Below are 21,397 nucleotides of genomic sequence, written 5' to 3'. Positions count from 1 at the left end.
TATTGTGGACCATTTGATGTCTACTGCAAGCAGCATGACATTGCTCATGAGAAAACTCCTCCTAAAAGTCCTCAACTGAATGGTTTGGCAGAAAAGATGAACAAGACATTAATTGAGAGAGTGAGATGTATGCTCTCTAAAGCAAAGTTACCCAAGCACTTTTGGGGTGAGGCAATGTACATGGCAGTGCATGTTATCAATCTTAGTCCTGTTGTTGCTTTGAATAGTGAGGTGCTGAACAAAATTTGGTTTGGCAAGAATGTGAAGTATGATCACTTAAGAGTTTTTGGTTGCAAGGCTTTTGTGCATGTTCCAAAGGATGAGAGATCCAAGTTGGATGCAAAGTCAAGGTAGTGTATCTTCATTTGTTATGGTGAGAATGAATTTGGTTACAGGTTCTATGATTCTGTTAAGAAGAAGCTTGTTAGAAGCCGTGATGTGAAATTCATGGGAAACCAAACCATTGAAGACATTAATAATGTGGAGAAGTCTACACCCAAGGAAGATAATGGTGTGACTGATTTTGAACCACTTCAGTCGCCTATTTAGAATCTGAATACTGATATTCAAAATGATGTTGGTGTCCAGCAACTTGGAGAGGAGGTTGATGTTCCTACTGCTGATGATGAAGATGAGCATGACATGTCATAAGATGAAAATCTTGATGATGCTACCGAACCACCTCAAGTTCAACTCATGAGGTCCAATAAGGAGAGACAACCTTTTAAGAGGTATTCTACTAATGAGTATGTGATCCTAACAGATGATGGAGAGCCTGGGTGTTTTAGAAAAGCCATGGAAAGTGAAGAAAAGAGAAAGTGGCTGGATGCAATGAAGTTTGAAGCTTGTTATGAGATCGTCGGTTTGGCAGTCACCTCCACATAGTTGTGAGGGAGGAGATTTGTTGGATTTTTTTGGGCTCCACTAATGATGACTGAGTTTGAAATGTCAAACTTGGGTAGATTGGCATATTTCATAGGCTTGGAGTTTGTAACAACATCAAGAATAATTGTTCTACATCAAAAGAAGTATGTTAGTGATGTACTAAAGAGGTTCAATATGGCGGATTATAACCCTGCAACAACTCCTGCAAAAGTGAGTATCAAGCTAGACAATATAAATGAAGATGATAAGTTGGTTGATTCCACATTGTTCAAGCAATTAGTTGGCTCTTTAAGGTACATATGCAATAGCACCTGATATTTGCTTTGCAATTGGTTTAGTGAGTAGATTTATGGTTGAACCGAGGAAGTCTCACTTAAAGATTGCCAAAAGAGTATTCAAGTACTTAAAGGGAACTCTGAAATATAGTGTGCTAGTTCCTAGTAATAAAGAATAGAAAGCAGTGGAGTTGCATGGCTATTCTGACTTGGATTGAAGTGGTGATAAAGTAGATAGGAAAAACACTTCAGGGAACTTGTTCAAGTTTTTAGGAGCACCAATCTTTGGTGTACTAAGAAACAACCTGTTATGGCTTTGTCATCTTGTGAGGCTGAATATATAGTTGGGTCATTTGCCGCATGTCAAGCTATATGGCTTGATTCATTGCTAATGGAGATAAAGATTAATGAGAAAAAGCCTGTGCAACTATTAGTTTATAACAAGTTTGCTATTAATATGGCAAAGAACTCGGTTTCTCATGGTAGGAGTAAATATATTGAAACTAAATTTCATTTTCTATGGGAGCAAGTGAATAAGGGAATAATTGAAATCGTGTATTGTCCAACAAAATTGCAAACTAATGATGTGCTTACTAAAGCAATGAAAGCTAAGCGATCTAAGAAGTTAAGAAAAGAATTAGGAGTTTTGGCTCTTTGAATTAATGGAGGGTGTTAGATAGTTAATTCAAATAGGTTAGTTTTGTTAGTTACATAAAGTTAGTTATTAACTAAACTTGTGATGTACAACTCTATATAAGATAGAGTGCTTATGTGAAATAAACATAATAAATAAAAAATGTTACAAGTTTCTATCATTTTGTCTTTCTTCTCCTACACAACTATTTTGCTTACTAAATATAATCCCCATTAGTATACATATTAAAATCATGTCATTCTATTTCTACCTCAATTCTTAACAAAGAGAGGTTGGTGATAAAAACTAAAAGAGTAAAATATGATGTTATAGTTATTAAATTCAAAGTTTTTTTTTTCAAAAACATTAAATCCAAATAGTATGCATGCATTGAAAATGGTCTAAGAAAATCAGACTTATAAACCTATCTCTATTAAATAGGTCATCACTTAATAGTAAATCCTAATGTAATGCAAATGATTAAAATTGAAATAAAATATTTAATAAGAACACAAATATAAAAATTAAAAAGATAAAAAATAAAACGTTATAATTTTTATAGAAATTAAAAAGTTATTCAAGCCAAAGAAAACAATCGATGCTTGTTATAATATAATGATTCAGTTTAATATATTATTTTTAAAATACATCTTAATAATTTTTTTTTTTATGTTTGCTCACTTGAAATACCAGGTTATCTCCCCCCGGTACACAGGACCAATATAAATAAAATGTGAATAAGAGTAAATAAAAAATTAAACTAAATCATGCAAGCACAGAAAAAATAGACGTGATATCAACCAGTTTTAATTATTTGTTATTATAACAATTTTTTATTGCTATAGATTATAGATTTTATTATATTAATAATTAAGGTTCTGTTAAACAATATATATATATATATATATATATATATATATATATATATATATATATATATTCGAAATAATAGGAAGATAAATATTAATCCGTATCTGTAATACATTGATTAAGAGATTAAAATAAAAAAAGATTTATATCGAGACACGTAACTTTTTTATATTCTCTTATGGTTTATATTATAAATATTTTCCTTTTTTAAGTTTTTAATCAATATTACAATAACATTAGTTAGAGTATTTTGAATGAGATTTTTTTAAGGTTTTGTTAAGTGAAGAAATTATTTTTTATCGTTTCTTTTTTATTAGAGTAATGTGACAAAAAATTTCTTAAGAATAAAATATATAATTTATGCAAGAAATTGTAAAAAATTATTTTTTAATAATAAAAAATAATATTTATTTAATGCATAACAATACTATAATAAATTATAATTAAGTAAAAATAAAAAATATAAAAATATGAGTTTTTTAAAAATTTTAATCTGCAGTAAAATTATATATAAATTTCTTATAATAAGATGAAATTTTAAAAATCACAAAAAAATAACTTAAAAAACTCATTTAAACTAATTTGAATTGAAGATGTTATTAGCACTGCACTAACATAAGGGAAACAATGGAGATTAATTAGAGGGGAAAGGACAGATTGAGAAGAGGTAAAAGAGAGTGGGTCCAGTCAATTACCGTTGGCAAACATTATAATAGTTGCCTATTGGGGTTTCCACTGCTTTCAACACAACCCCTTTTGATTCTTTGCATGCCCAACACGTGTCTCCACTCTCTCTACACCTATATCTTTTTTTGGACAAACAAAACAAAACAAGTAGTATTATAATTAAATAAGGATTTGTTTCTTGGAAGTAAAATTGAGTCTCCAGCCAGCATTTGACGACAGACACTAACTAAACCTACGGCTGGTTTAGGTCTGGTCTCCAACCACGTTTAGGTTTAGCTTGAGCGATGTCGGGCCTGTATAACTCCAACTTCTCACCAGTGAGAGCTGCTTCTCCTCAGATTAGAACCAACCCAGAAGTCGACAGGTATTTATGCTATTGAACTAGATTACTAGGGCTGACGTCAATCGCTCACTCTGAACTGAATTCAATTCTTTTGTGTTTTCAGTCAGTACCTTACGGAGTTGCTGGCAGAGCATCAGAAGTTTGGTCCCTTCATGCAAGCCCTTCCCATATGCAGTCGTCTCTTGAATCAAGGTTTCTTTTCTATTCTGGATCTCTGCCACTCACTTCACTTCCAACTTTTTAAAACCCCAGATTGCCACTGTAGAGCATAACGTGGTTTTGACTTTGTTCAAGTATTTGGCATGGTGTCTGTTGGGAAAATATGTTTTTTATGATTGGATGAGAGGTAAAAGAGAGGGGGAAGGGAAAAGTGACCAAAATCATAACCCGATAAGGAGGTAGATTTGTTTCTCCCCTCCTAAACAGGGAGATTAGTTCCTTCATTCCACAATATCTGCTCTTTCCTCTTGTTTAAAAACAATACAAATATTTATTTATCGTGGTTCTTTTCCATTTAGTAGTACATATGGGTTTCTCATTACAACAGTTCTCTCTGTGCAGAAATATTAAGAGTTTCTGGAATGCTGTCCAATCAAGGTTTTGGTGACTTTGACAGACTGCGGCATAGAAGCCCTAGTCCTATGGCTTCTTCAAACCTCATGTCAAGTGTCACTGGAACGGGATTGGGTGGATGGAATAGTCTTCAGCAGGAGGTGACTGCTACCTCCAAACTTTGTATCATCAATTTATGCTTGTCATCATCTGTTCATGGAGATGTCAATTTTGTTTTTGCTACTTTAAAAGACTGTTATATATTCTCACATATGCTTGTTTAATTCCTAAATTTGAAAGTGCTAAGATTTTGTCATTTACTGTTAGCCCAATGGCCTGGATTGTGGTGCAAGATTTATTCATCGCATGACATATTGTGCTTACTCCTTTTGTCGAATAACAGAATGCAAAGAAAGTAAAGCCTGTTCTTGGTAAAAGCAAAAGATGTTAGTTATATGTGAACTAAGGACCTTGGAAAAGAGAGAAAAGTGAATTTTTGGGTTTCCCCATAATTTACAATACCTAAAACCTATATCAATATGTAGCTTTCTACAAAAGATAAAATTGTGTGTGTGTGGGGGGGGGGGGGGGGGGGGGGTGTTGTTCAAGTTCTGTTTTCTCCCCCATTTTTTGCTTCATAAACATAATAGGATTTGAAACCCTTCTTCCTTCAACATTCCGCAAAAGTTAACTCTATTTTGACCTTTGTCTTCATACTTTACATATCTTTGTAACTGTGTTCCATTCTTTCTTCTTCATTTAGACTTTCCAGTTTACATTCTGCTAATTTTTATATCTAATTTGCTGCATTCTTTTATTATTATTTTCACGATCATCCTTCATTTCTGACTTCATTACTATGTTCTTATTGCTCCTAGAGTCCTAGGCAGGTGATTATTTGCGTAAACTGTTACTTATTTATCATGAATTTATTTAATTATGGGTTCTTTTTCAATTTTGAGTATTATATGTTATTTTCTGGTTTTCTTTTTTTAAATGACAAAAAGACTTTGTCCCTAGTTCTAGTTCTTCATCATGTTCTTTTCTTGCAGTATTTGAGCTTTTATACATAGATAATGTTATTATTTTGCCCCCTGCTAAACAGAGATTACGCGGAACTCCTGGAATGACAATGGACTGGCAAGTTGCACCTGCAAGTCCTAGTTCATACACAGTTAAGAGGATTTTGCGCTTGGAAATTCCAGTTGATACATACCCCAATGTAAGCTCTTATATATTGATACCATTTTCGTAAAGACAAATCAATTAATTGATCAGACAGCTGAAAATTTTCTTTTCTATTTGTTGCATTAGTTCAATTTTGTTGGAAGACTTCTGGGACCCAGAGGCAATTCTCTAAAACGGGTAGAAGCTTCTACAGGTTGTCGTGTGTATATTAGAGGAAAGGGTTCAATAAAAGATCCAGACAAGGTAATGATGGTCTTGATATGACTTTCCAGGTCTAATATAGCAAAGTGTGAAATAAATGTGATGCTTATTTTTATTGATCTATATATTACTCTTGTTTAACGACTGAGATTATTATCCTTTTAATCTTACAGGAAGAAAAATTAAGAGGAAGACCAGGCTATGAGCATCTCAATGAGCAACTCCACATTTTGATTGAGGCTGATTTACCTGCTAATGTTGTTGACTTAAGACTCCGGCAAGCTCAGGAAATTATAGAAGAATTGCTCAAACCTGTGGTAAGTTACTTCTCATGTCTTAATCTTCTGCCCTGTGGGTTTGCTGTGTGAGCTGACTGCTATTGTGGTTTACTTTTATCTCCTGCCAGTATTAAATTTGTGATCCCAAAAAGTTCACATTTTTAAAAGCTTGAAAATTCAATAGGAAATGTAAACAAACAAGTTATTTGCATTGTTTTGAATTTTTTAAGTTAAATCTGAAGTTTGGCATGAACTTCAAAGGAGTCTAAGTTGACTTATTGGCATTCAGTTGAAGTTCAGATGGTTTACCTCTTGTACCTTTGCCTTTTTCCTGAAATATTCTGTTGGAATCACTTCAAGCTAGCAGATTAAGTTGGTGCAAAATATCTTAAAACATTGTGCAAATTAAACATTTTTCCTCAAGCTCTAGTATGTAGAACAATACCTCCCCTCCTTAACACAACCATCTTATTGTTGGAAATCAGAAATGCTGAAACTTCCATATGGTAACCACTTTGTTGATTAATCTTTTAGCTGTGAAGAGATTTTTATATTTACTCTCTGTTGTCAACTTTTGATATACAGGAAGAGTCTGAGGACTATATTAAGAGGCAGCAGTTGCGTGAATTGGCGATGCTGAATTCAAATTTCAGAGAAGAGAGTCCTGGACCAAGTGGAAGTGTATCTCCATTCAACTCCAGTGGAATGAAACGAGCTAAAACTGGCCGATGAAAGGTTTCCTTGTTACTTGTAGATGAGTGTTATTGTTTTGGAGCTATCTCAATCAAAGCATCTATGAAAGAATAGGCTAACAATTATTGCTGGCTAGTATTCTGGTGGTTTTAAATCCTCTCCCTTTATTTTACATTTTTCTTCTAAAACAACTGGAGTCAAAGCTAGAAAGATTTTTAGAGAGAAAAAAAATGATAATATAATTGGGTATTGAGAATAGGTGTGTTCAAATGAGTCTTTTTCTTGCACACTTCATACATTTATTATTGAATTTATTCTTGCATCTGTAACTTGTGAGAAGCATGAGATATATGTTATGGGTGAAGTTTTAGGTCTTGAGTGGATCAAATTTTGTGGGCATGTGACATGCCGGGTCTCATCAGTATTCAAAGATTAGTTATAGTATAGGTTGAATTTTTTTTAGTTGTTTGTCTCAAACATTTGTATTTTATTCACTGTGTTACAGTTATCTTTCCATGTATTGCAGAAGGAAAAACTGGTATTTGTTTATATAGAATATAGTATATACTATATTTGTTTTAGATTTATGCCATGTCAAATGGAAATAGATGGGATTATTCTCTTTGTTTGGTTTTTGTTAACTCCCTCAGAGAATCTGACACAGCGTTAGATATCAATCCCACGAACAAAGGAATTAATAAGTAATAACAAGTCTTAACCCCTTCAACATATGTAACTTGATTGCCAAACCTTTTAATAGGTCGAATTTTATGTCTCAGAAAAAAAAAGGGTGAAAGATGCTGCTAATTGTATTCTTTAGAGAATAATGACAATGATGTTTTGCTGCGAGTAACCAGGTGCAAACTCAAGAAATTTAGTGGGAGCAATGGAGACGAGAATTTGATGTTAGTAAGAGCCTCATGAATACTTTTTAGGAAAAAGTTATAGGAAATGTTTTTTTTTTTAATCTGCATAGTATATTCTGTATTGTGATTAAAATGATTAAATATTTTGAAGGCAAGTTTTAAAAATCTTCTCTATTGAATATGTTTTTATTAACTCATTTTTTCTCCGCATATGAAAAGAAAAGTTAAATACTATGAAAACTGCTTAATAAAATCTCATTATTAGAAGGATTATTAACCCAACTTTGAAGGAAAATTAGTAAATTAATAATTAAAGAATTATAAATCTACTTTCACACCTTATAAAAAAAGGGTTCGAATTTGTGTTTATATTTAGTGGTGAATCTTCCTTCCAAGTTTCAATAAGACTGTCTTAAGAAAATACATGTATGTAAAATGGTTAATTATCAATTTGATACTTAATTTGTTGTTCAAGTTTTTAAAAAGTTCAATTTCCAAAGTTTGTTTAAATGCATCAATTTAATATTTTCCGTCCATGGGGTTAGGATTGTGAATTTCTCACAACTTTTGTTTATTAATAATGATGTTTTTTTAACTGCCAATATATTTATTATTATTTTTCAAAAAATAAAATGATTCTCAATGGTGCATTTTAGAAAAATTTAAGGATCACATGTAATCTTTACAAAACTTAAAGAGTAAATTGGATCCTTTTTAAATAATTAAGACACCAAACTAAATTGATAATTAAGTAATGTAAAAAATCAAAACTAAGAAGGAAAAAGATCCTGCACCATGTGACAAATTGAGGAAAATGGATGCATTCCACACAGTTGTACAATCACACATTCATGTGTATTTAGACCATTTGATGAAGATCAGACCACTACTGATATTTTAAATGTGTATTCTAAGGTGTTTACAAAGATGGAAATACGATGAATACTGAGTAGTCAGATTTGAAATTGAGTGAGGTGGAGCGCAGTCCGATATTTGGTGGTCGACGTGGCAGCTGAGAAATTTGAAATCCCAGAATCAAACAAACACTAGCTCAACTTCTTTCCCTATCAAAATTAGGTGGCTTAGGTTTTTGATTTGTTCTTGTTTTGTATCTTTCCTCCAAGGTGTTTTATTTATTAGATTCTTCTCACACTCTTCACTTTTTTTCGCATATCGCTCCACCACTTATTTTTTTACCCCACCCACCAATTATCTTCTCTTCTCTTCCGCCAAGGTAATCCCTTCCCTCTCCAATAATCAAACAATCTCACTTTTTTCTTTTGATACATTCAATCTCAAAAATTGTTTTAAAAATGGCAATGGCAGCCCAAGCCATGGCTCAATTCCGTTTCTCTCCTCTATCTTCTCATTACCGTTACCATTACCAGTACAATTACCATTCCACCCCTTCTTTCCCGTCCCCGCGACGTCACCCCCGCAACCAAAGGCTCCACCTTTCCTTCTCCGGCGGAGACAGAGGCGGAAGCGGCGGCGGCGGAGGAGGAGGAGATTCCGATGGAGGAGGAGGCGACAACGAGAAGAACGTGGGATTGGGAGTTGTGGGAATGGTGTTAAACGGATGGAGATCGAGAGTAGCAGCGGACCCACAATTCCCATTCAAGGTGTTAATGGAGGAACTGGTGGGAGTGAGTGCGGCGGTGGCTGGTGACATGGCCACGCGGCCCAAGTTCGGTCTGAACGAACTGGACTTGGTTTTCTCAACTCTTGTTGTGGGGTCCATTCTGAATTTCATCCTCATGTATCTGCTGGCACCAACGTCTTGTTCTTCTTCTAGCTCCACACTACCATGGATCTTCGCCAGGTGTCCCAGCAGCCACATGTTCGAAGCGGGGCCTTACGGGAGCGTGGAGCGTTTGGGGACTCTGTTGTACAAGGGGGGCGTGTTCGCGCTGGTGGGGCTTGGCGCCGGGCTTGTAGGAACAGCGATATCGAATGGGCTGATCGCGACGAGGAAGAAGGTGGACCCGACGTTCCAGAGCCCGAACAAGTCTCCCCCTATGGTTCTGAACGCCTTCACTTGGGCGGCGCACATGGGTGTGAGCAGCAATGTGAGGTACCAGACTCTGAACGGTGTGGAGTTTCTTTTGGACAAATGGCTTCCTCCTTTGCTCTTCAAGTTCTCTGTTTTGGCTCTTAGATTCATCAACAACGTTGCTGGAGGGATGACCTTTGTCATGCTCGCTAGGTTCACCGGCTCTCAGGCTGCTGCTGCTGCTGCTGTTCCTGTTCCTGTTCCTGTTCCTAAACACTCTTAATTACTTTGGGTCTAGTACTTTGGAATTACTCATGACGTGCCACCTTGTCCTGAGAGAACCAACAATTAAATGCACTATTTATTTTTATTAGCTCTTGTTTCATTTGCATCTTTTTCACGGCCACTTCATTTACTTAATATAGTGTTGTTTTTCAAACTAACACGTTCTGTTCGTGGGACTGATGTGGACCTATATTTATTAATTACATTTAACGCAGGCTAGTGTTAGTCTTGCTTCAAGTATCATTCCGTATAGCAGCCAGGGACTACAACTAAAGCTTTCAGAAAACTGGATAGATAGGATCCGTCACGCGTATGAAATGCCACCATATAAAAGTTTCCAGTCTTCCATAACTTATTTGGCATTACTAATGCAAAAATTGAAAGATTTAACAATTTGTAATGCCACAACCCACAAGTGCCGTTTCTCATAAACGTATAAACCATCCATATAGTATTGTGCAATTATTATTTTCTTAACGCGAGGGAAACATGTAAATGAAACTCGCAGCAAGATTCGAACATGTAAATGAAACATATGCTAGTTCAAGATAAAAGAAACATTATTATTTTTTACATCAATTTTATTTTATGTATAATCGATATAAAAAATGTTATATTTATGTCAGTTATATGTATACTTGATGTAAAAAGTTATTATTATTAGTTTGGTTTTACCTTAATCTACATCCAAATAAAAAAAAATAACATATTTTAATTTTGTGAGGATGAAAATTTTAGTGTAGTAAACATTTTCAAGGATGAAAAACATGTGTTAGCATGTGAATGTTCTGCATGAAACTATCAGTGTAAAATGCAGGCGCGCTCTATTTGTAACAGCCCGAATGATAAAAAAGAATTTGATCAGCTGAAGCAGGCAATTTAGACTGTGGATGTTCTGTATGAAACTATAAGTGTCACTGTATATCATCAATTTTATCTGACAGTCTCTGGTGCAGAATTGCAGTAAGGTGTGCGCAACCAAGCTAATTTAGTGAATATAATGAGGCCGCAGGTGCTCTTTTGCTTGTCCAACCTAAGTGCTCTCTTAACTAACTACATTTCCAATACTTGGAAGTTGGAATCATAACTCCACCACAAGCAAGAACCATTATGTGATCAATCGCTGCAACAACCATATGCTTTTGGTGCAGCTACTCCCAGTGCAAGTCCTTCAGTCAAAGCATGTATATGTAGAGCAACCGCACCACATGATATGAATGATTGAAACACTCATGGACAAATTGCAAGGAGTGACACAACAGAAACAAATCCTAATTTTGAAGACAAGGTCGCCGCGCACCAAGAACGAAGGCAACAACAGATGCTATGCCCATGAGAGAGCAAATCCGACCAGAAAAATCCCACCAGGGCCAAAAAATAATGAAACAAAGAAGCCGAAAGCATCCTTCGGGCTGTAAACAAAATAAAGAGATAAAATGTGAATTGTGTGGTAGAGTTGATATGATCATACAAAAGCTGAAGCATTTCTGATATTTAAAATTTAAAAACAAAATCAAAGAACTTGAGCAATGATATTGAATAATACCACTCAAATAATGCTACACACTCATGAAAAATCAGCCAAGATATGATTAAATTCAAGATTAAAGGCTAGTTTATTTGGATTAGAAAATGCTAAAGACTACTGATCTAGCAACTAGCGTTTTCCTAACCAATTACTACATGACTGATTAAAAATAATATACAAACTTACTTGTAGTAACGGTTGAAATTCTGAAAAAGGGTGCTTAGAGCTTCCATAAATGCTACTGAAAGTGTTGCAGCTGATGCAACTTGTGAAGCACAGGCTTCCTGTATCCAAAAGTATGAGGAACTGATATATTATATATCTGAAAACATTTACCGATAAAAAAAACATACATCTGAAAATAATATACTGCAAACACGTGTGGCCCAAAGAGCTGAATTCCGACAAATTTGTCGAAGTAATCAGGCAATAAAACAATGAAGACATTGCCACCCCTCTTTCAACATATTCCGGACCCATATGTTTTCTCTATCCCTAATTATAAGACTCCCTCAATTAATTTATATCCCTTAAGAAAAGTAATTAATTTAATTAATCATATTAAATATGTCTATTACTTGTACTATCATTCTAAAATTATCATTTTCTTATCTCTCTATCTACTTAATTATTTCTCATTAAATATGCAAAGATGTAATAATGCTCCATAACATGGCATTCTGAGGATAGACGCCCCTTGATGCTCACAGCCAATCCCTCTGGAATGTTGTGTGCCGCAATAGCCAAAGTTACCAATAAGCCATGAGAGAAACCCTTTGAGGCACCAAAAGAATGGTACAAGAACAACTATGGTTGCATCAGCACCCTTTATATCTCACACGCTTACTTCCCCATATTGCTCAAGAAACTGAAATTCGAAAACTATATAACAATCAAGAAATTATCATCTCATCAAAATTGCTAATGATGCCAAGGGAATATGTAGCCCCCACCAAAAAATAAGAAAACTTGACAGGGGGCTTATTCCTATTCCTATCCTAAGAAAAATGTGACAGAGTAGAACTATGAGTGTAACGATTTAGATTGTTTTTTTAGCATTGCTATATTTGAAGCCAGCCCCTTAAGGTATAACGAAAATTGTTTAGAAATTCATGATAAGAAACGATGAAGAAAAAGACATGTATATGGAAGCAGCAGTGAAGAAAGATAGTGGTACCTTCTTACACAACCAATATTAGTAATTAATTCACATGTTCATTGGGTGATAAGGAAAATAAAATAAAATGGAAAGCAGAGAAATGATTGTTTGAAAGTGTGGAAATAGACAAGCGAGCAAAGACGACTTGGGTATTTAACTCACGGGCTCATTGGCATAGTTACAAAATCGGTCGGACCAGTTATGTAATTAATTTGAGATCAACTGGTCAAATTCAATCAGTTAGATACCAGATCTCAATTAGGTTAGCAAGTTATCAATTATTATTTTAAATATAATATAGATGAATTTTTCTTAATAAATAATATATAATTTAAAATTTTTAATATATATTAAACCAAATCACACTAATTATTAAGACAATTGAATGACTAACATAACATACTAGAAGATCAATCATAGGTTTCAACAGGTATGCCTTTTCCTTTTAATTTCTAGGAAGTTGCCGGTAAGCCCGATAAGTTTTAGGGTATTTAAAGCACTGCTCATCATCCTTGAAAAAGTCATCCTAATGCCAACTAACCACCTCGCGCATTTTCCACCTGTTTCCTCACACATCCATTTTTAATTTCTATCCCTTTCTACACACATAAAGATAAAGATGAGGTTGAAGATAAAAATTGTGCAGCGAATAGTTGCGGGACTAACATATTTGTTAGCCTTATTAACCAAACTAGTATTGATGAACCAAAAGGTAAAGGTTCAGAAGAAAACCGATGATGAGTCAGACAGGTATGGTCTGAGTTGGAGGCTGGCGGTTGAAACAAACAATGCGTATCCATGGCGAACGGTCCCAGAGAAGTGCTACAACCACGTCCAGAACTACATATCTGGCGGTCAATACCACAATGACCTCGAAGTTATCGTGGAACATATCTTGTCATATGCCTCTAAGATTCCTCTTGCCGGTGATGGCATGGATGCCTGGATTTTGGATGTTGACGACACTTGCATCTCCAACATATCTTATTACAAAGGAAGAAGATTCGGGTAATGAAAATGCTGACCAATATGTATTTTTTTTATGGTGTTCTTAATAAATATTTTGATTATATATATATATATGTATATGTGGCATGTGCAGGTGCGACCCATTTGACTCAGCGATATTCAAGGCATGGATTATGAAGGGAATGTGTCCCGCAAATCCTGCCGTGCAGCGATTGTTTAATGAGTTGATAGAGAGAGGATTCAAAGTGTTCTTGTTAACAGGTAGAGACGAAGCAACTCTCGGTGAAATCACCATTGGCAACTTGCGTAACGAGGGATTCATCGGCTACCAACGTCTTATTTTGAGGTAATTATATGCACCAAATATGTTAACTTCTTTTCCCACCAAGCTTGCTTAGTTATTAGGCATATAGGGACTATTATTTAAGACAAAAGAGCCTCTATGGAATAATGCTAAGATAACAGTTAGAATTTCACACGCTTCAAACACGTATAACTTGGAATCTGTTCGTTATATGACAGAAAATTATAATTTATTTCATTTCATGAACTTATGGATGGAGATGATGACATGATGTGTATCAAATTATGTAATTAATTTCTTAGTCTTGCACGTTTCGTTCCTAACTATATTTTTTTTCTCCAATTCACATTTTTTTAAAATAGTTAATTTAATTAATTATATGAAATCTATCAATTAATTATACTATTATTTTAAAAATATTTTTTTTCTTATCTTTCTATTCACTTAATTATTTTTTATTTTTAAAAAATAATTAAATAAAGATATACAGTACAAAATAATAATAATTAATACATCTAAAAATTAGAAAAATAAATAAATAAACTTTTAAAGAGAATCTTATAATTAAGGAAGGAGATATTAACTGATAAATTAATAAATAAATTATTTATTTTAATTATAAAAAATCAAATAACTTTTTTATTTAATAGTCTCTTCCATTTTAGAATATATGATGATTTAAAGAAAAAATAATTTCAAAATATATTGATGAAAAACCTTAAACTTAAACGTGATATATTCTAAAATAAAAGAAGTAATAATAAAGCAATCAATAAAAATGGTATTGGCGCAAATCAATAGGAAGAGAGAGCACAGGATAAAACATATGGCTTAATTGATGGTATGACGTGGATTCCAAATATTTGTTGACCTTGGGTAAGCGTAACTTCCTAGAAGGACTCCTGTTCTATAAGTATGAGTTTTGTCTCTATCCATTTATTATTTAACATGTTCTTCAGTCAATCTTCTTTGGACGAATATTTCACCTCATATATATGCATGCATATTCTGAAAAACAATTTAAAATAACTTAATTATAAAGTCGGCAAGTAATAAAACGGCTGGAATTAGGTACTGTATATAGAGTTGTAAAGGAAACGACATAAAATCTTATAAAGTGAGTTGACAAAGTCCGAAGCATTGGCACTTGCCTTCCCTTCATTGTCTGTTGTTTAACAGCCAGTGGCATGGATATTGTCCATAGAAATTAGCAAAAGGACATGGAAAATGTGCAGAAATCGTGCATTTCCACGTCCATTTTTTCCACTGGCATGCCATTCTATTTATATTCAATGACTTTCATTAATGCCATATATATCACATCATGCAACCAACACTTGAGGAGAGATAGCAAGTAACTTGCACTCCATTAAATAGGGATGTCAATTTGAGTTTTGAAAATCAGCTTTTCTCAAGCATATAAATAAAATTAATTGGTTAAAGTATTCTTTTGGTCTTATATTTTTTATTTTTATGGTTTGAAAGTGATTTTTTAGTCTCTATAATTTATATTTTAATTTTCTTTTAGTCTTTATAGTTTTGAAAATAATTTTTTAATTCTTATAATTTGTATTTTAATTTTTTATACTTTATATTTTAATTTTATTTTAATCATTACTATCAAAATATGAGTAATATTATCAATTACAATTAACTATAAAAATATTAGTAAGTAATTCATAACTAATTTATCGTATGATAATTTATAAAAAAATAATTGATAATTTATAATTAATTTGTAGCTAATTATTTTTTTATTTTTTTTAGTAAGGATTAAAATGTAATTAAAATATAAATTATAAGGACTAAAAATATCACTTTCAAACTATAGAAATTAAATAAAAATTAAAATACAAATTATAAGGATTAAAAAAATAGTTTTAAATTACAGGGACTAAAAATTAAAATGTAAATTATAAGAATTAAAAAAATCACTTTCAAATTATAGTAACTAAAAAAATAAAAATCATAAAATTATTGGGACCAAATAAATAATTTAATCAAATTAATTTTTATAAGTGGTTAATGAACTAAACGATATTTTTGATGACACCAAAACTATTATATCAAAGTGCATGACATGTCATTAGGAAAGAAAATTATATAGATATATTAAAATTAATATCTGTGTTGGAGTGGGCGTGCAATTGCCACCCACTAATTCTCGACCATGCTTTAAGGATGTGATTGGTGTCCGCTAATTATTAGAATTAGCAGTATAGAACTTTCTTCCAAAATGAACCAGCATGGTGCAAAGTAAATTATGGGAGTCAAATACTTCATCTTTAAAAAAAAGTATTTTAAACTTGACAGATTAGTTTATTGAAGTAATTATTTTATGCTTCCCTCATCCCTGTGTATTACATAACGATGCTTTAAGTTTATTTGATTTGATTGTGTGATATGAACAAAAAATACTGCTTGAATGAAATAAAAAGGGCAATAGACTTAGTCAAACTATATATAACTTTTTCAATTTTTTTCTTTATAAACTTATGGTTGAATTACAAAGTCTACACCGCCATGCTGACAATGCATAAATTGGATTGCTTCCGTATTGTCCTAGTCTACATCGTGCATGCAAAATCAATAAAGAAAGATTCCGAAAGCTCCTCTTTATTTACTTTTCCTCTACTATTTCTAGAATACGAGACAACTATACCCAAACTTTTGATTGAGCAGGTCTCGCTTAACCAGCTTGATCTTAATATTTAATCATTAGTTAGCGAAGACTTGTAATATTCAGGGTCTTGGGTCAATATTATGCGAATTAAAGGTTGATTAATCATGAGGTAAAGTTGATTATTGGAATCCATTAAGATCAGCTCAATGATGAAAATTTTGAATAATTAATTTGTACAAGAACCTTGTATACAAAAAAAGTTTACAATTGTTTATGAATTGTTTGGTTTTTGTAGGAGCGCTCAATACAAAGGGCAAAGTGCAGTGAGATACAAGTCTGCAATTCGGAAGGAGATAGAAGGAGAAGGGTACAGGATATGGGGAAATGTGGGAGATCAGTGGAGTGATCTTCAAGGAGAGTGTTTGGGCAAACGTACTTTCAAGCTCCCCAATCCCATGTATTTCATTTCCTGATCAAATCTAGTTATATTTAGAATGTGTTTGTTTTATAATTGAAATGTATCGACACACATTTCAATGCATCCTTTTGTGAGAAGTAATCATTCATGTTTGAAACTTCCACAAGGGAAAAATAAACACATACTTAGTAGTATTTTACCTTCAACTTTATATCTAGCTGCATTCCCCTTCTAAGCTTAATGGTACTTATTTTCGACTTGTACTCAAGAAACAAATGCTTTGGCTACATACCGAATTTCAGAATTTATCTTGTCTTATTTGACTTACGGTTATTATCACAATATTATATAGGTTTAAATATGTTTTTGGTTCATGATAAATATTTATTTATTATATTTGATTTCTAATAAATTTTTCTTTTCGGATAAAATATTTAATATTTAAATTTTTTTGTCTTAAGTCCCTATTAGTAGTCGAGATCCGTTATTTGCTTACATAATTATTAACTGATCACGTAACCATGCGACGTCTGATGTCATATGTACTCGTTATTTGAGTAGGATTACACGTGTCACTGCCACCTCATCAATAACCTCTCCCACCTTGTCTATGATCGCCATTTCACCCACCACCACTCCCCCTTCGACACCGATCAGTCCTCCTCCACCTGCTTGTGCACATGCAGTCAAAACCAACTCAAAAGTTTCCCCATCTGATAGCACCCTTGCTTGCTTCATCTGTGGGAAAACCAATAAACCATCACACCCTAAACCATTACTCGTGTACCCACCAATCATCAAATGCCAGGAAGCGATGTTTCTATCCAGCATTTGATCAAACACTTGGCGGGCATTCTTCACACTGCCACATTTGCAGTACATCCTAATCAATCTGTTGCTCACACAAATGCAAGAGTGCAAGATAAATGCCATAATCAGCAAAAGCACCTTGACCCATGAGTTCCAATACTTGATCAAGGTTACCCTCTTCACACAGGGCCACCAAGTCCACATTCAAGTGGTTTTGGTTTTGATGGTCGAGCTTCAATTTCTGTTCATTGGGATGTTTCTCCTTATGCAAAGGATAGATTTTGTGAGTGGAAAGACTACTGGTGTTACCGTTTGGACGCCTGCTAGTGTCGAGAACCGCGTAGGTACATAAAAAAACAAAGGAAGAGAAATGGGTGAAGAGCTCCATGCTTTCTACTCTGCTAGTGTTCTAGTAGCTATCGCTAATAAAATATCTAGTTTATCGCTCCCCGACACTATCAATCGTGAAAGTAGATCTACGGAGAAGTGAGAGAAAAGAAATGGCGCTTGCGGATTTGGTTGTTTCACATGTCTAGATGGGGTAGTTGCATTGAGTGCTTGACCCGATTCTTGACGGTGGTGACTTCGTCGCTGCCATCGCGAAGCTTGCATTCTGGTGAGTTGCGGCGGATAAGGATGACCGCTCGGACGTGAGGGAGGTGGTGGAGGAGTTGAAGTGGGTGCGGAACAGAACAAAACACTCAAACGATATTGTTTTTCAAATACACGTGATATTACATGTCCCATGTCTACATGACGGATTAACCGTTAAATAAGCAGATAATAGATTTCAATCAACACAAGACTTTAAATAAAAATTTTCAAACATTAGAAACAAATTTGAAGGAAAAATTTATTAAGAATCAAATATAAAAAATAAATATTTATTAAGTATAAAAACTTATTTAAGCCTATTATATATTAATGTCATTGTGGGGGTTCAAGATTAACTTAGTAAACTACTTTGCATGCTAGTGCCCTAGGTATATATATATATATATATATATATATATATATATATATATATAATTAAAGTCAAGAAAACAATGTAAATTATCCATAATAGGCACACGCACACACACAAGATCAAGTTACTTTATTTGTTGGCTTATAAAAATAAAATAAAATAAATCTCAATAAAGTCTCTCTTCATTGAATATTTTCATAGTACAATTTTGAAAATTTGGATCATGTATAATTTTTTTTATAGGAAAATTGGATATTTATAATTATGTAATTTTATTGTCAATTGTCAACATTTATTTATAATTTTTTTTTAAAATGTTAAATTGAATTATTTTAATGAAGTATTAAATGATTTTTGAAATTTTTATATAAAAAATGTAAACTTGGTATACTTGTCTAATCATACAAACTTAAATTAGGAGTAAGATTCATTACAAAATCTTGGATTCAACAAAAAAGCTACTCAAAATTACTTTAATCCAAAATCAATTTTAAATTATTCTCTAACATGAAATTAAAGATATAATAATATATTCAAAGTCAATTTTAAACTCAAAATTAATTCCGTAAATTTATTTTAAGTTGTAAATTATATATATATATATATATATATATATATATATATATATATATATATATATATATATATATATATGCAAACCAATCCCCATCTTTTTCAACTACCCTCCTCTCTCTTATCTTAAAATTCCAACTCTTACTTCTTTTTTTTTTACCATCCACCATCCTATGCTCCAGTATCCCATCTCAAAACCTTGACTCATCATTGGTTTTCTGGTCACCCTCTTTCGCCCTACTCCCCTATGGAGATTAATAGAGATTACATTAGAAGGAGAAACGGAAAGAAGATGTGAACAGAGAGTAAGAAACATGAATAGAGACAAAAAAAAGAGAGGAATAAACTTGGAATAACTCTTCTTATTAGGCTTTTTAATCTAAACTGTACTTTAATGAAAATAATAAAATGAAAAATTGTTTAAATTTTATCACATATCAATATAAATTTTATTTTTACACTGAAATAACATATTCGTCAATCTCTTATCTTCCTTGATCTTTAAATATATTTTTTTCCATAGTATTCTTTGAAGAAAAAAAAAGAGTACAATTTGCTTTACTTCTATTATAATGGAGAGTACCTAACTTGAAGAAAAGAATATACTTATCTCTTTAATTTATCCTTCATTGTTCCAAGTCACTAAATAGTTGGCTATACCTTGGATTTTTCCACTGCCTCTATCTTGTACCTTTATCCCTTTCTTTCTTTTTTTTTTTTAATATAAATTAGCTTTTACAACTTTTTTTATTCATATAAATCAAACTCAACCACTCATTTATATTAACTTACGCACTGTTTAATCAACTAAATTATACCCATCGTTAAATTAACTTTTAGGACTCTGATCTTCACTTAAAATTAAGAACTAATTAATTAATTGTAAATTATTACACCTTTTTTTTTTCAAACTTATGGTCTTAACAAACAATTTATTTGATTTATTAATCAATTATTAACTTGGGAAAATAAAGAACATCGGGCTCGTATCCCATATTAAATAATCGATCATTGGTTATAATAAGTAGTTATTTGTCAATGATTGATCGTCGTCGTCATCAATTTTTCAATTCATATTTTAGCTTTTTGTGAAGAATAACTGATTATTGGAAAGAATTCTCATTTATTTAGTTGACATGATAGCAATTTTTTTATTTATAGCTATTTGTAAGTTACTTGATTATTATTTTCAATAATTGTAGTAATGGATTATCCTAAAATAATTAATTATTATTCTATTCCAAATTTCATAATTTAAAGCCCCTAAAGTTTAAAAATACCAAATACTGGGTTCCGTAGTTGTACTTTAGGGTTCAATTAAACTTGGGACAACTTGATCATATGTTAAGCTTGTTGTTGGTTAAAAATGATAGCTCATTAATAACTGTTAAATAATTATATTTTGATAATAGAAAATAAATTAAAATTGTCTTTAAAAATAATTATTTGACAGTTATTTGCACTTAAGTGTTAAAAAATTGATGTTTCATTAAATCTTGATTGCAAATATAAAAAATGGAGGTACTAAAAGTAAAAAGTGGAGGAATAACGAAAAAAAAGATGAAACTAGCGACAAGGCCCAGCCCAGATGCCTCGCTCAGTGCGCAGCTTGCGCTGAACGCGACTGAAGACACAAGCGCTAAGTGAGGGCGTTAAGCGCGAGGAGCTCGTTAAGCGTGAGGAGCTCACTAAGCGTGATCCAACAGAACAGAATGCGCTAAGCGAGAGAAACTCGTTAAGCGCACGATCTACACATGCTAAGCGAGGAAGGACGCACTAAGTGAGCTTACGAAGGCCCAAAACTCACTTTAGAGAGTCAGACCAAGAGAAAATGATACACGGAGTCTTATAACATTCTCACTACTACCTAGAGCCTGAAAACTCTTCCTTAGGGAATTCTTTTCTCCCTTCCACCATTTCTTCCTTTTCTTTCTTTTACCCTTTTAATTCCATCAATTTTTATACTCCATCCATTGTAAAACCCTCAATGCCCATGAATGGCTAAACCTCTAGCTAGGGCCTAGCAGGCCTAAAAGCCCAAGTGATGTATGATATACTCTCACTATTTATCAATGCAATACCAAGTGTTTTCTATCTTATTATCTTTTCTGTTTATTTTTCGTGCATTATTCATCTTTACATTTTTTTAGGGGTTAGGTGTTCGGTAGAGGGTAATCTCTAAATAAGATTTAAAGAAAGTATGCATGCATTAGTTTTAGGGGTTAGACACTCGACAAAAGATAACTTCTAATAGAACAAAAAGAAAATATATCAAGAGAAAATCATTACTAGACAT

The 21,397-nt window shown here is 33.0% G+C and overlaps 3 protein-coding genes across 3 annotated transcripts; all 3 read left to right on the top strand.

Moving 5' to 3' along the window:
• Window positions 1-3,515: 3,515 nt before the first annotated feature.
• On the top strand, window positions 3,516-7,189 carry LOC114391274 (KH domain-containing protein At2g38610-like). The gene is made up of 7 exons (XM_028352351.1): window positions 3,516-3,715; window positions 3,798-3,886; window positions 4,256-4,407; window positions 5,352-5,468; window positions 5,561-5,677; window positions 5,809-5,952; window positions 6,499-7,189. The coding sequence occupies exons 1-7, from the start codon at window positions 3,636-3,638 to the stop codon at window positions 6,643-6,645; spliced, it is 846 nt and encodes a 281-aa protein (XP_028208152.1). The 5' UTR covers window positions 3,516-3,635; the 3' UTR covers window positions 6,646-7,189.
• A 1,284-nt stretch (window positions 7,190-8,473) lies between these two features.
• LOC114391276 (protein RETICULATA-RELATED 3, chloroplastic-like) lies at window positions 8,474-9,990 on the top strand. The gene has a single exon (XM_028352355.1). The coding sequence runs from the start codon at window positions 8,786-8,788 to the stop codon at window positions 9,746-9,748; it is 963 nt and encodes a 320-aa protein (XP_028208156.1). The 5' UTR covers window positions 8,474-8,785; the 3' UTR covers window positions 9,749-9,990.
• Window positions 9,991-12,928: 2,938 nt separating this feature from the next.
• On the top strand, window positions 12,929-17,074 carry LOC114389022 (acid phosphatase 1-like). Its single transcript, XM_028349602.1, has 3 exons — window positions 12,929-13,445; window positions 13,540-13,752; window positions 16,629-17,074. The coding sequence occupies exons 1-3, from the start codon at window positions 13,057-13,059 to the stop codon at window positions 16,804-16,806; spliced, it is 780 nt and encodes a 259-aa protein (XP_028205403.1). The 5' UTR covers window positions 12,929-13,056; the 3' UTR covers window positions 16,807-17,074.
• The last annotated feature ends 4,323 nt before the right edge of the window (window positions 17,075-21,397 follow it).

The sequence above is a fragment of the Glycine soja genome, chromosome 16 (genome assembly GCF_004193775.1).
Source record: "Glycine soja cultivar W05 chromosome 16, ASM419377v2, whole genome shotgun sequence".
In the NCBI taxonomy this organism is placed as follows: domain Eukaryota; kingdom Viridiplantae; phylum Streptophyta; class Magnoliopsida; order Fabales; family Fabaceae; genus Glycine; species Glycine soja.
Note: the sequence above shows the minus strand (reverse complement) of the source record. Positions and strands in the feature narration are given on the sequence as shown.